The sequence below is a fragment of the Polypterus senegalus genome, chromosome 10 (genome assembly GCF_016835505.1).
Source record: "Polypterus senegalus isolate Bchr_013 chromosome 10, ASM1683550v1, whole genome shotgun sequence".
NCBI lineage: Eukaryota > Metazoa > Chordata > Cladistia > Polypteriformes > Polypteridae > Polypterus > Polypterus senegalus.
Genome location: NC_053163.1, coordinates 89497857 through 89513843, shown reverse-complemented (window position 1 = coordinate 89513843; position 15987 = coordinate 89497857). Strand labels below are relative to the sequence as shown.

General features: G+C 36.5%; 1 protein-coding gene across 6 annotated transcripts in view; it reads right to left on the bottom strand.

Annotated features, from left to right (window-relative positions):
* The window catches only part of mcf2a (MCF.2 cell line derived transforming sequence a), a 170873-nt gene that overhangs the window by 25131 nt on the left and 129755 nt on the right, over positions 1-15987 (bottom strand). For all 6 annotated transcript variants that reach the window (XM_039766155.1, XM_039766157.1, XM_039766158.1 and 3 more), the window contains 4 exons: positions 11569-11635; positions 11308-11423; positions 8086-8155; positions 2227-2319 (listed from right to left, as the gene is read on the bottom strand). In XM_039766155.1, the coding sequence (XP_039622089.1) occupies positions 2227-2319; positions 8086-8155; positions 11308-11423; positions 11569-11635 (346 nt within the window). The remainder of the gene's footprint in view (positions 1-2226; positions 2320-8085; positions 8156-11307; positions 11424-11568; positions 11636-15987) is intronic.

The window sequence follows — 15987 nt, the reverse complement described above, 5'->3', positions numbered from 1 at the left end:
TAAGGGATGGGACTGGGTAAACGGCTTCTGTTCTGTAAGAGGCAGACACACCTGTGATGATGCAGGTCTTTGCTCCATGTTCCCAGTTCCCTTTTGGGAGCCCTCGAACCCAACACCGTTGGTAATGTAACTGGATGAGCTGGACAATGAGAACATCAAACAAAGCAAGGGGAAGGTGCAAAGTGCAAACGGTGCTTTTAATTAGGAAAACAAAACCAGTCAAAACCAAACAGTGTTCAAATAAATAGTGCAGTGCATCAAAAATCCACAAACAAATAAATAATCCATAAAAACAGGGTGAAATGTGGAGGTTAAAATAATACAATAAATATTCCATTTAAAAATGAGGTTAAAAATCAATAATGGCTGGAAGCAGTCCTTTAAAAAAACCTGGTGCCTTCTTTAGCTGGCGGCTCCCATGTTTCTCCCATCCGAGCCCTGCACCAGGGGAGTCGCCCAACCTGCAGCTGACCTTCTCCTACTGGTCTGGTAGCCTTCCGAACCCTGGCTTCGTACAACTCCACCAGACCAAGTTTCATGTTCCCCAGTGACCAGGGCACTCACGCTATGGCTTCCACCTCCCAAGCCTCCAACTCCCACTGCCTTCCGCAGCCTTATGCGGCAAGCTGTCCTCAATCGTGTTCACTCCTGCTCCTCTGTAAAACACAGAAGGCGTGACCCAATCCAAACACCCCCCAAGTGCTGGCCAAACACTCTGCTAGGGCTCACTTCCCAGCTGCCTATCGCTATCACAGCGGGCCTGCTCTTGTTTGCTCACTCCTGCACCAGCTCATTCTCCAGCCTTCTCCCTTTTCTCCTTTTTAACCTCCGTCCTTTTCTTTTTTCATCCCTCTTTTTCAATCTTTCTTTTTTCCCTCCACACTCATGCTCCTATTATTTATAATGGGGACGTGGCACAAGTGCGGCGATTAGACACTCCCAGCATCAACTATGGACATGGACGATCCCACACCTGTGCACTTCGGTGCGGAAACACCCAAGCCCGTATCACACACGGGAACCGCTCTTGCCACACTACCACACCCCTTCTAAGCTATGAGTGCAGGAATTATTCATTTAAAACTGGCCTTTCCTACTGAGCCGCGGACCTGTTATATCACAACGCCTCTTAGGAAATGAGTTATAGAAAAAGTTGAGCGAAGAAGGAAGATGTGGCGGAAAGAAGTTTTGAGTAGGAAGTCAGGAGACAATAAGAAGGAGTGTTTGTGGTAAAGAGAAAAAAGAGAGATAAACTGAATGGTAGGGAAAGTTTTCTTTTATTGTTTTGGAAGTGTGCTTCATATTCCAGATAACAGAGTATAACATAGGGCACCGTTTGTTATGGAACGAAGACTCCAAGTAAACTTAAAAAAGTCCAGTGCTTCTGAGTTGTATTTGTTTGTTATACTGGTCGTTACAATATTATATGAATTAATTAATTTTATTAATACTATATTATATTTTGTGAATGTGGTTTTGTTGTGTAAATAAATACGACGATTCGCTAAACTAATATGCTGTATATCATTTTAAAAATAACTGTTCTGTTATCTGCCTTTTCTCTTACCCGTCATGGCCATGGTCCCGACCCCTGGCGGATAATCGAGGTTTTACTGTACTTATATACACACAAATGAAATTCCATGAATATTTACCATGAATGGTTCACAAAAAGAAGCACTTAATGATGCACTAGAAATTGCCAAAATTTTAAAGAACAAATTCAGTATTTTTCAAATTAAAATTATTTCTTCGTAATCTTGGTATGTAATAATTTTCCTCATAAAATGAAGCATTTTTTCTAAATTTTAAAAAATACTTTATTTATTCTAGCATTTTTAAATTTTGTAAGAATATACACCAAAAGCTGAAAGTAGGCATCTGAGAAATTGACAAGTCTAGTTAAAAATGGAAATTAACTTAAAAACTTAAGTAGCTGAGAAATGAAATGAAGCTGCTACAGCAACACAGAAAACTAAGCTAGAGACTCCTAACATTAGAATTTATGGCAAACAAAATGGAATAAATGTATTTTTATACTGGTCCCTTTTCAGGCTTAAGTACCATAACCTAACACTCAGTAGCTTCTGTGTGAAACATAACTGACATAATTTTACACACAACAGGACTATGCCATTTCAAAAACCAACCTGTCTGTCTGAGAGCTTCAGTGAAACAGATAAGTCACTCTTGTTGATAAGTAAAGGTAGGTTAGGATGAACTTACCTGGAAAAACAAGCTGTCGGAACATTGTCTCCAGAGCAGTTCAGACCTTGGCTTGTTCTGACAATACTGTTCGTACATCTGGAAGTTGGACTTCTACAACACAAAAATTGCCAGGAAGCAATATTAACAAAGAAAAGCACCATGTATGACGAACGGTGTTTACTAATTTTTCTAAGGATAGTTTTTTCTTGTTTTCCTGCAAGAAACTGATAAACATTAGTCTCTGTCAGTTGAGGCTGATACTACTATAGCAGGTAACTTTTTCAGTTTTCACTACAACACCTACGAGTACTGCACCTTTAATTTTTTATGCAGACTGCTAGCCTCACTGTCTATTTTAAGTTAATGATACTGTCATGGGTCACTGTTTGGGATACGTAACCAACAGCACATTGTCCCAATGGGGCACTAGTAGTTCATAACTGAGAATGGGCCAACAGCAATTAAGAGACAACAAGGTTCAAATTTTCCTTTAGCCCAAAGTGCATGTGTATTTAAAGCAAAAATGTCCAAAGTGCAGTTAATAGATTTTCATAAAACCAATTAAAATAAGGGTAACAAAAAGTTAACACCAAATGAACAAAATCCATTTGTTCGAATTTATTAAAAGAAAAAAAGTCCAAAAAAAGCCCCAAGTATATTTTGCACTTAGAACACAAGTGGTGATTGCTTCACTTTAATTCACCATGTTCCCTATGAAAAAGCACAAGCGGTGTCTTGTTTCGTCCTGCTTACTCCCTTCCAAGTGCGGTGTCTTCCATAGCCAGCCACAGTTCATCTCCCAGTGGCTTCACTCATAAGTGCAGCTCTGACTTAGCAGCCATCATACCCATCATCCCAACTCTGCTGTACCTACTTGCCCTTTCACTGCAATCTCCAGGCAGACAGCAGGGAGTCCACCCTGCCACCTCCAAATCAGTACCTGCAGAGCACTTCCAGTGTCTTCCCTGCCTCCACAATCACTACACAAGTTTGACGCTTTCATCTTTCCAAAGAAAAGTACCTACTGCCTCTTCAACTGCTTTTGCTACAGAGAACTAAACTGATATCTCAAAAATTGATCTCCTCATCTAGGTGATGCAGGTGTTGACTCATTTAACATTGCATTGCAGCTAATGACGAACAGCCACAGTGATCACAATTGCTCATGCCTCTTTACAAGCCGATTCCAGTGTCAGTTGCACTGCATCTATTCAGAATTTTCTGTAATGACTGTAATTATGAACTATCTTCTACAATATTCCTTCATTCTGTGTGCTTTGCTGGTGGTTCCCCAAGAGGAAGGGCAACACTGACATTACCAATCTTGAGCCCACCCTCTGGATATTTCAGTCCATAGTAAAGGAGTTCAGGCAGTGTTTCAATGAAGTGTATTTGGAGTGATTTTGTGAGTATCGCCTACTTTGTTTTTTTGTTAATTCTTTGATCTCTGTGATATTGTTTTTAGACTTTTAACTGGATTGTGTATTAGGTCTTATTTGACATAGGATTGCCTCATTTTTGGTCTTCTGAACACCTTCCATTATTCTTTCTTTTCAACAAATATTTTTATTTATAAAGGATTATCTCTTTTGGTCACAATCTGGGGTTTTTCAAGGTTTTCCCTGTGGTGAGGCATTTTGCAAATGGTTAGGTTTATTTTTAAATTTAAAACCACTTTTCCTATTTTTAAGCCTAGTCAGGTCAAAGACTACTGATGTAGTTGGGACTAAGCTGGTCTCAAGGAGCCTCTGCTGGGTTGGCTAGTAAAAGTCCCTGCTTGCTTTTATGGTCTTTCTTTGTATGATTCATCCCCATTTTGTTCAATGTAAGTTTATTTATTTTTTTGATTTTATTAAAATCAAATAAGATTTCATACAAATAAATCAAGTTTTATAAAAACAGGTTTGAAACAAATCAACCCCCACCCCTGAGAGCTAGGCCAGCAGAGTAAAACTTTAAGCTAGTAAAAATAAGTAAATAGACAAATTAATAAGTGAATAAAGATAAATGAGGATTCTTCCAGTTGAGCAAGATAAGTCTACATGCAAACAGTGTAGTAAAGGCAATTACAGTTTGTTCGTCCTTTTCCACTTTAAGCCCATCTGGAAGTACAAAAAACACATCTGTTAATGGGTTAGGAGGGATTGTGACTGCAAGGCAGTCTGAAAGGCATTTAAAGATTTTGATCAAGAATGATGTTAATTTGGTGCATACAATATATAGTATCTATGTGTTTTCTAATGTTAACCCTTTTGTTATTGTTGACCGAAAATGAAAGTGTGTAATTCATTATCTATGCTACCTTTCTGATATCTATCAATTTCTCTGTTCTCAAGGGTCAAGAATTTCAAAGAATTTCTATGCTGGGTTGGAACCTTGAAGACTGCTTCTTTGTATTTACTTGTTTAGTGTAGTTTAACGAATAAATGTTTAATGTCATTAACTGGCATGATGAATAACTGAATCCATGGGCCTCAGGAAGAATGTACAGTAAGGGGCAAGAGGAAAATAAGGTTCAAAAACACTGTTGCAGATCTCTATATTATTACAGGAGACATCATCAGTGAATGTTTTTGATAATATTATAACGATGATTCAAAGTTGATTTGTTCAATGTTGATTTAAAATTGCGATAAATTTAAATGCTGTGTTGGCACCCTAAAATTATGACTTCCTCATCATACAATGGACTTAAATAAATGTCTATAACCATGAAACAGTAAAAGATACTAACACCATCATCATTAATCCTCCTTCTACCATATTCTGAATAGCCTGGCATACTTATCTCATAATACATTTTCATACTCTATGTAAGTGTACAAGAGCATTGGCTTCTTACAAAAATGTAAGGCTTTGGTTTGATAACAAATCTAGTGGCATTGGTTCATTTCAGTTATTGTCACATATACACAGTGTAATGAACTTCCTGTCAGCATACCCGACCAACACAGAACAGGCTGAAACTGTCTTTGTCTAGTGGCACAAATCTTGCTTTGTGAGTAATGTATAATATCCACCCACCTATTGTTGATACCTGCTTATAATATAACATCCTAAATTAATACTCTAGGTAAGCTAAACAGATGAGTTTCCTTGTGCATCCAGTTTTGCAAAATTGACACTAATGTTTGTTTTACATGTGACTTTGCAAACATTAAACTCACTAAAAAGAGGTTTTTGGGATTATATAAGTGTTTTGGTGAGTTGAAAGAAATGATCATTGTTCTTTAAGGGTTTGGCAATGCCATACAACCTGAAAATTTCTCAGAAATGGGTCTTGATGAAAATAATATGAAAAAAAACAAAAAAAATTCAACATGGCTAAACACAACTCACAATGAGGCAAAAGACTACTCTAAGGCAAAAGCTTCAATCCAGTGAGGGAATAAAATTGTAATCCAAATTAGTTGACAGGAAAATGCTTTACCTGCTGTCTTAGACAAGATTCTACTTTGGCTGGTACAAATATTTGACTGTACTGAAGGCATCTTCCCCTAAGCCCTAGTGCACGCCTACTGCCTGGTGGGAACTATAGTCTGTAGGCATTTTAATGGCCTGTCTGGCCCCTGTCTACTGCTCTTTTGGCCAAACACAACACCCTCTTAGTGGCACTTGCCTTCTCACAATGACGTCTAGTTTCTTTCTATCCATTAGTCTAGGAGCACTCTGCTACTTTAAATGTGCACTTGGCACAAGGTGGGGCAGCTATTCACCTCAAACACAATATTAATGCTTTGACTTTAGGGTGTACAATCATCCTAAAATCCAAGGATATCCAAACTATTACAAACTGCAGAGTTTCTAGCTATAGGAACCCCAAATGATCAATATACCAATACTAGATGGACCATGTCTATGGTCCTTGTCTTAGATATTAAATAATTAATTTAGCATAACAGATTTCTGCTATATGTTCCCTTTTCTCTGGAATATCTTTATAATGGAATTTTGTTTTCTTAACCATACATTTGTCTTACCTTGTTTCTCTTCTACAACATACACATTAATAGTTAGACAGATTAACATAACTAGCTGAAAAAAGAAATATATATATATATACACACACTACTGATGATAGTGCCTCCATTCAACCATCCATTTACTGTATGTAATATCAAGCTTTCTTAATGCAGTCGAAGGTCACAGGTTGTAAGTCCATCACTGTACACATGTATGCATGTGTAAATTTTTATACACACATTTCCAGGTATTTTTGAGTTCAGTGTGGCATTTTTGAGTTTTATTGCATACATTCTAAACTTTTACATTAACTATACAATTACTTTAAATGCCCTGCAAGGGACTGGGACCCTATACAGGATTATTTTCTGCCTTGCATCAATGCAGCCAAGGCATGCTCTGGCCCCCACAACCTGGGAATATTATTTATACATATAAAAGGCAAAGCCCTCATTGACTCTTCACTAATTCTCCCCCTTTCCATACAGGTGGGAAGCTGAAATATGTTTCATTTTTGCACCTTGTCCCGTAACGAACTTTTGAAAATAACGTCTTCTTTTTGGCAGTTCTCACCATTATGCTGCAAGGAAATTTCGGAACTGACCTCTCTTTTTGGTGGTTTCATTCTTTATTTGCGTTAACAAACGATTTATTTCACAGCAGAGACGCACAAGGGCTGCGCCCGGTCCCCTTTCCTTTTTTCACACGGCCGCTCTCCACGCACCTACCACGTGGTTAGCTCCCTGCCTATATACATTAACGATATCCCGCGCTCATGAGCCTCCTCACTTGCTTCCTTGCTGTCCTCAGCTGTTCGTTGCGCTCATTGCTCCCTTCCTCTTTACTCCACCGTTTCAAGCCTGTTATTGTTCGCCTTCCTTCATGTCTTCCTGCTGGTGATTCCTGCCTTTTCATTTACTCCACCGCTTCAAAACTGTAATTGTTGGCCTTGCTTCACATCTTCCTGCTGGTGACTCCTGCCTTTTCGTTACAATCATCAAATTCACTGTCAATACTAAAATAAGCCTACAACAATTACATTGACAATCATGTTATGTTATTTTTAAAATGTTTCCTTTTCTTTTTGATAACTTCTTTAACACACTTCTCCACTGCGAAGCGCAGGTATTTTGCTAGTCTCTCTATATATAAAATCTAACGTCTGTCTATCTGTCTGCTTTTCGCAAGAGAACTACTTAACAGATTTAGATCAGGGTTTTTTCTATAATTTGCTTGAACATTCCGGTTGATTTTGCGACTTCTCTCTTCACGCTAAGAATCATAGTTCGCTTGCAGGAGCGATATATTCGCGCTAATCAGAGACAGAGGCTGCAAGCCGAGGGGAGGGAGAAGAGTGACGTCAGGAGTAGGGAGCCGGACAGGGCCCTCCCCACTCACGTGCCAGCCACTATTTAAGCTGGTGAACCTCTGCGTTTTGGAGTGTACCTTGCCTCCAGTTAGCTAGCGATATCTGTTTGTTTATTGGTTTTTGAAGTTTGTCCTGTTTCACTACTATGTGGGTGAAGCCACGGGGGACGGCTAGTAACTATAAATTTGTAAGGTAATGGAAGCAGACCATATAAGAATAACTTTACTAAACAGAGTTGAAAATTAATTTGTAACACAAAATATTTCCTTATCCTTTTAACCCAATTAGTGATTGCATGGGCCAGGGCAAAAATCCCAGAATCAGTGGCAACAAGTCAGGATTATTACAAGGCAAATACTGTCACTTTGTAGCTTTATTTCATTTTTTAAATATTGTGAAAAACATTAAGAGAAATTAATTAAGAAAAGGTACATATTGGATGAGTTATGAACATTATGTTGTAAATATAGTTCATGTACTCTTCTGTTTTGCCAACTTATTAATTACTCCTAACTTTCCACTCTTAAGGACCAAGTGCAACTCACTCTTTCGAGAAAGCAGTACCCTACTCGTTCTGGAGTCTCCAGGCATCTCTCCAGGGCATTCAAGAAAATCCTGAAAGAGAAGACAACAAAGTTAACCCATGAAGGCACATGTGCTCATTGTCAAACACAGAATCAATCATAAGCTAAGTTTACCTTTTGGGCATCATCAGTTATCTAAAGGGAGAATGATCCTTTTTAAAAGTGTCATCACATACATAATTAAAAACTGTATTCTACTTCAGTTTTCAGATTTAAACAGTATATTTCCCATGACAAAATGATCAGATAAATACTTATAAATCAAATTTTTCTTCTGAAACCTCAATAATTATTTTACAGATGACTAAGATTGTAATGTTTAGTGCAGCAAAGTTTATAAACCATGTTATAATGTAGAAACATTAAATAACTAGAAAATTGACAATACACCTTGAAAAAAACTAATAATTAACATATACAAATTCATTTCAGGTTTAAAAAAAAAGCATGATATTCTCAAACCTACTTAATAGCAGGCCTGTAGGATGCAGTACTAGGCATAAAGCAGGACCCACCCCTGAGTAGGGCATAAGTCCATCATTGGGATTAGTTTAGATTAATCAGTTATCTTAACACATATGCCTTTGGGGCATGTGGTAGAAAAACACACATACAAACACACAAAGGGAGCATGAACATAATTTCACATGGACAATCACTGGAATTGGGATTTAAACCCAGAAAAAAGAGCTCATGTGGCAGCAATGCTAACAAAGGTATCATGCCTATAAAACATAAAATAAAAGCAATTTTAGGCTTTTTGATCATATACAAAAAAGAAACTCTTATGTATTTACTACAAAAAAGACTGAATTTTGCCTTTTGAATTTCCCTCCAATTTCAGACTTTCACAAATTTTAAAAACCATTTAACGGGAAAGCAGATTCATATAAGTTTATTTATGCATTTTCCGATGCAAATTTTTAAGTAAAACTGGAAACTACAGTACATCATATTCACATCAATTGACCCATTCATTTCAAACTTTTTTACTACTGAGTGTGATCTAGCAGCATCAAAAATGATAGTAATCAACATTTTAAGCAAAATCCAAAGTATCTTTGTTGCTTTCAGGACCAAACTATATAATATGAGAGAAAACATATTTTTGCACGGCCCTCTCACATTTATAAAATCCAACACAAATTTTAGGAATTGCTTTAATACAAAGGTCTTAATCTAATGATGGTTTATAAAAGACACTTTTTCTGAACACACATTTTAGTAATTAACTTTCCATTGATTTGTTATCAAACCTGCTTAATCTAGTACAGGGCCAGTCACCATGACTGAAGCTATAACAACCCTGCATTGACCAGACCTCGACTTGGACAAGACCTGAATCTCAACAGAACACTCCCTAATTGTGAGTCAGCAATGATACCCACTTTGCTGCCATTCTAACCAAAATGTGTCTATTACTTTGTGTTTGAATTGTGTGAAACAAAGTTTTGATAGAAAATGTTGTCCAATATGAAATTTGTTGGTGAATGCCTTAGGTTGTTTTCAGGATTCAAGATCACACAGCAAAAAAATTAATTCTACCAAGCCAGCAGGGATTATTTATACAAATGTCATAAATTCAAACAAAATATTTGCACAATTAATTCTAGATGGTTATATTACACATACATCTATTTAAACCATTTAAGCAATGAAAGATGTATGCACTGTATCAAAAAACAAAAAAATGTTTATTTAAAATAGTTTTGATTGACAGCAGCTTGGATAAACAAAACAAAACTGAAATAGGTATAGAGCACAACTACATTTTACAATGCAATATCTAAACAGCCATTGAGATATATGCTTTTTATAATCCCACTTAAAATGCCCTTAAGATAAACAAGGACATAATGGGTCAGTTGCATTGTGCTCCGAGATGGGGATGATTCCATTTACATTTGAAACAGATCAACATACAGTTACCAATTAATCCTTAAATTTAAAAGAAGCAGATTCTGTGTCTCCAATTAAGAAATTGCTTGGCCACCAGTTCGGAAAAGTGCACATTAAAGGTGGTGTTAGTTTCTTTTAAAATGTATTAATTTGGAGTGTTGTGAAGAGTATCTTTGTGAGTCTCTCACATTATGTATTATATAGCACCTGTGTTCTACAGAAAAGTTTGCACAACAAGGCATTTTTTATACGTTTTGCTCTGAATCGGACTATATGTATGTTGGTGACTGTTGGATTAATTTGGTTATTAGGAAAGGCTGTCGGCATAATGAATAACTCTTCTGTATTATCTACGTAATTGAGAAAATGAGTTATAGCATTATCAGATCCCCATAGGCCTTGGGTGTCATACACATATAGTTACACTCTTTGAGCATATTTTATGACTGCAACAGAAACATGGCTACGTTTAGGTAGGAATTACATTTCTGGAGCATAATCTACAGTTCAGTAAGTGACAGCACATAAAATCTGAAGTGGAGCAGGGGATTATTTTAGCAGGAGTGTTATAAAAATCCTACTACAAATACAGTTGACTAATATTGCATAACACTCACTGCAGTAAAAAACAAAATACAAATAAATGTGATCTTGCAATTGCTGTGAATTTGGTTCTACACCTGCATTCATTTTGTTCTTGTATATGCCAGGGTGCAATCCTGGGTCACCCTGATGGTAGATTATCATTCACCCATTAAATGCTGAGAGGCAAAGATGCTTCATATACAACTCTACTAGCATTTAACTTTCACTGTCCTCATTGTCTAAATACTTTCTATAGATTTCATGGCCTTTTCAGACTTTTGGCATGAATAATATTTACAATAATAACAGAATCACAGGTTTAGATCTAATGTATGTAGCTTAATGATTGCAGTTATTTTTTATTAAATTTACATGAGGACATACTGTTTCCCTATGTTTGTTAGCAAGAAAAAAACTGAGCCAAAGGTTATAGCTGAGGGACAAATAAAAGAACCTGTCCTAGCCATATACTAAATAGATAATATTTCTCCAACAGACTTTATTTTTCTGTTTATTTGGGAGCTGAAATGACCAGCAGTATATTATCTGATGATAAGAACGTTTTTCTCTGAAATATTTTGAAAGTTGAAAGAAAATTTTGATATTAACACGGCCACAGTAAAAATCCAACATTAAGTATTATATTAGAAACAAAACAGAAATGTCTGCCTAAGAAAAATATCAGTTTTCTTGCCGTGCCTGCTGTGAAAGTTGTATATTTCAGCCATGTTACCAAAGAGGACGCTCTTCTTATCACGCAGTAATGGAGGCAGGAGAGGAGACAATGCAGGGTTATCCATTTCTGCCCGATACCCCTGTAAAAGATAGTAAACCAAGTTTATATCATTTCAGGATCATAATACTTTGCCCTGTCTGATTAATCTAACCAGTCATAGACATGCAACTATTATTGTAGATATGATATTAAAAGGTCTAAGAGGTAAGGGGTTAGGCTCTCACCAGAAGGACAGACAGCAGTTCTTCTACATAGACTCGCTCCGTGTCAATAAGTTCTTTCATTACATGACTGTAAGACACATGAATATGGCTTAAACGTAATGTACTGCACAAACCGACTACATAAAATCAATCATATGTTTTTATAAGACAATGAACTGAACTGATGTTTTCATTTCCAGTCAACATTAAAAAACTGCTGAAAAACTAAGTGTTTCTAAACAACTGAAAGACAGTTAATAGTACTTTTAGCTAAAAATAAAAAAAAATGTAGGTTTTGAAATAGTCCACTTTTAGCGCAATTCATTTCTTGTGCAGTTAAAAAAAACTCTAAGCTCATTACAGCATAGAAGCCCTAAGGGTAGGGAAAATAAATAAAAAAAAATAACCAACTATTTTTTTGTAACTGGAACATGTGGTTCAGACCTGGTAGACCAAGTTGGTAAAGGCATATGAAGCCTGTGTCTACCTATATAGCATATGTAGCATGTAAATGCATAATAATTTCAAAAACATTTTTAATTAAAAATTAAGCAAATTTTGATTTTCATTTGACATGTAAAAGTTCTCTGTTGTCTATACAATACAAATACCTATTCGTTAATGATTTGGCAAATGACAGATTCTTGTTTTTGTGTACTTGCTAAAACAGGATCTCAATCGTACAAAGTAGGTCTGCAGAGGCTGACAGGAAGCATCTCTACTATAAATACTTATTAAAACATAGGAATTCTTGAAAGCTTTGGATGCCTGATTACATGACCTTGAACTTAAACTTGCTACAAGCAATGCACAACAATTGTAACAGCATACATTCATATGTCTTGTGCATTATTAGCATTATTGAGAAATCTACCATAGTAAGATTTGTAGAAATTGAATCACCATAATAACTACACCTAACTTAACATAAAAGAAAGTACACACACCCCAGCAAAAGCCCATCAACCCACAATCAGGTTTGCCTCAAAATACATTATGTACTTAAAGTTATATTTTTACATTCATACATCTATATATTCATATATACTGTATATATACAGTATATATTTATATATACTGTATATATATATATATATACATATATACACACACACAATATACAAACAATATATACAGTGCATATATCTTGTATCTCTCTATGATAACAAAAAATCTTGGAACGGAGACGAGAGAAAAGACAGTGATACAATATGAAAGTTGCTGTACAGGCTTTTAAATGATCGTTGTGCAGCGCAACATGAAGATCACGCAGCACATCACAAGCAGTTGTAGCTGCTGTAAAGGCTTTTAAATGATCGTTGCACAGCGCGACATGCAGATCACGCAGCACATCACAAGCAGCATGATGGTGGGGTGGAATAACTCATTCACTACAGCTTTATTACTGGCAAATATCAAGAAATAAAAAATGAATGAAATGAAAATAACAAATTCTTTAAATTGTATATCCAGATAACCAAACCTGGGGGTTGGCAAGCGAAGTGAGCAGGGGCAGAGCTCCCTACTCTTATATATAAAAGTCTACACGTGGAAATGTGTGTGTCTGTCTGGCCCAGAAGTGAGAGGTGGAGTTGGGGTAAGGGCTCTACCTCTGAAGAAATGAAAATCTCGCTTAGCCGCTAATAACACATGTGGGGCCAGCACATCAGCAAAATCAATCAATCAATCAACATTTATTTATATAGCACATATTCATACAAAAAAATGTAGCTCAAAGTGCTTTACAAAATGAATAGAAAAATAGAAGACACAATAAAAGATAAACATAAGTCAACATTAATTAACATAGAATAAGAATAAAAATGAAACCTCAGAAGAGGTTCTGATCTTCTCTATTCCTTTCCATCAAAACCCTCAGAGCAAAAATCGCATCTGTAGTGCTCTTTCCTGGCATGAAACCATACTGCTTCTCATTAATCATCACCTCCCTTCTTAACCCTAGCTTCCACTACTCTTTCATATAACTTCATGCTGTGGCTCATCAATTTTATTCCCCTGTAGTTACTACAGCTTAGCACATCCTTCTTATTCTTAAAAATTGGTACCAGTACACTTCTTCTCCACTCCTCAGGCATCCTCTCACTTTCCAAGTGCAACAGTTTGGTTAAAAACTCCACTGCCACCTCTCAGAAACACCTCCATGCTTCCACAGGTATGTCATCTGGACCAACGGCCTTTTCATTCTTCATCCTGTTCACAGCTGTCCTTACTTCCTCCTTGTTGGTCCATTGCATTTCCTGATTCATGATCACCACATCATCCAACCTTCTCTCTCTCTCTCATTCTCTTCATTTATTAGCCTCTCATAGTACTCTTTTCATCAGCTCAACACACCCTCCTCACTTGTGAGTACATTTCCATCTTTATCATTTATCATTTATCACTCTAAACTTCAGTTTAAGGGTGAATCATGTACTCCAGGACATCACTGGAAATTAAGGGGAAGCTCATTTAAAACTAAGGCCAGGAAGCACTTCTTTATGTAAGAGTTGTGGGACTCTGGAACAAACTACCGAGATATGTACTGAAGTAGCCTTGACAACCTTTAAGAAAAATCTGGATGACATACTGGGACAGTTTATATATTACCTAAACAAACAGGTACTAAATGGTCTCCTCTTGTTTGCCAAATTTATTATGTTCTTATGCATTTCTTTTAAATTCTTTTCTTCCCTATTAGGGTTCTGAAGCATGAACACTTCATTTCTGTGCCTCAGATATTTCTAGTGTTGTTTTTAAGGATGTAAGATATTTTTTACATCTTTTCTATCTCCATTTAGTGGGTGCCTCCATGTTTTGGGCTGTTTGCATTAGAAACCCATTCAGGAAGCAACATGTGTGACATCAATTACATGATCACATAAAGGTCAATCCTAATGATTTTCTGGGTCATCCAAGATTGGATCGAAAACAAAACTTGATTTGTGTGCTTTGTATGAAATTCCGGTTAAAAAAACTTTGCAATACTTGTATCAGCTACAATTTTTAGGGTTACTATCTTGGTTTTGGGAAAAGATTGCACAGGTTTTTGTAACTTCTGAATTGGATTTGTTTCTTAGTTACATCTGATCTTCTGGTCTCTCTTTACAGGAAGAACATACTAAAGACGAGTAGCAAGCACATAATCTATTTTAAAACAGAAAAATCTATATATAACATACACATTTCTATGATAGGAATTTCTGAAAACAAAACCTGCAACAGAGTCATCTCCTAGATCTATCGCAAGCCAAACAACATTTAAAGACATCTCAGCATGCATTTCATATTTTCTAAAATGCAGATCAGCTTTCAGATATCTGAAATGTACTTTAAAAACAAGTTTTCATATATTTTTAAATAATCTGTAATGCAGATTTTGAGAGATACCTAACTGGTGCATATGTGAAAAAAATCTCTTTATGAGTGTAGAACTTGAAAATAAAGTTTGGATGCTGAAGTATATATGTGGCTCTGGCTTTTAAAGTTGGTCACCATGATTTAATATGCATATAGTCACAGCCAAATGAGCACATAACCATAAACCGACATAGATGTGCCATGACTTTAGCAATGCACGAAATTATAACAACATAGAAAATGGCATTAATGAAAAATGATAATTAAACGAAAAATGACATTAATAATTTTCTTTACATTTATACAGCACTGTTCTCACTACTTAAAGCACTTTTAGTGAGTGGGACGCCACTTCAACCGCCACTAATGTGTAGCATCCACATGAATGATGCAATAGCAGCCATTTTTGCACCAGTATGCTCACCCAACATTAGTTATTAGGTGGTGAAGTAGTGACAGAGAGATAGTTAGAGACAGGGGATGATTAGGGGGCCAGATTGACTAGAATATGGAGGGCAATTTAGCCTGGACACTGGGATATACCCTACTCTTTACAAAGGATGCCCAGGAATATTTCATGGCCACAAAGAGTTAGGACCTCTGTTTTAAGTCTCATTCATAGGACAGTGTCAGTTTTTCAGAACAGTGCCCTCGCCACTGCACTGGGGTATTGGGATCACATTCAGACCACAGGATAAGTGCCCCCTGCTGGCCTCACCAACACCTCTTCCAGCAGCAACCCAAGTTTTTTGTAGATGGTCTTCCATCCAAGTATAGGCCGAGTCTGATCATGGTTATCTTCAGGTAGATGTGGACAGGCAACAGTCACTGTTGCTAGTGAAGTATGCAAGTGGCACAAAGGCGAATAAACTAATTTTCTGCAATTTAGCAAAATATTTTGAGATATATTTACTTCTTAAGATCCACAAAACAAAAACATTTGTAAGGCTAACAATGAAACACATTAAACAGGATACAATTCAAAGTTGTATTAATCTTAAACATTTCTTAATGTTTCTGGTTTCCATTCTATCCATGCAAATTATAATTAAAATGAATACTTAATATTAAAACTAACAC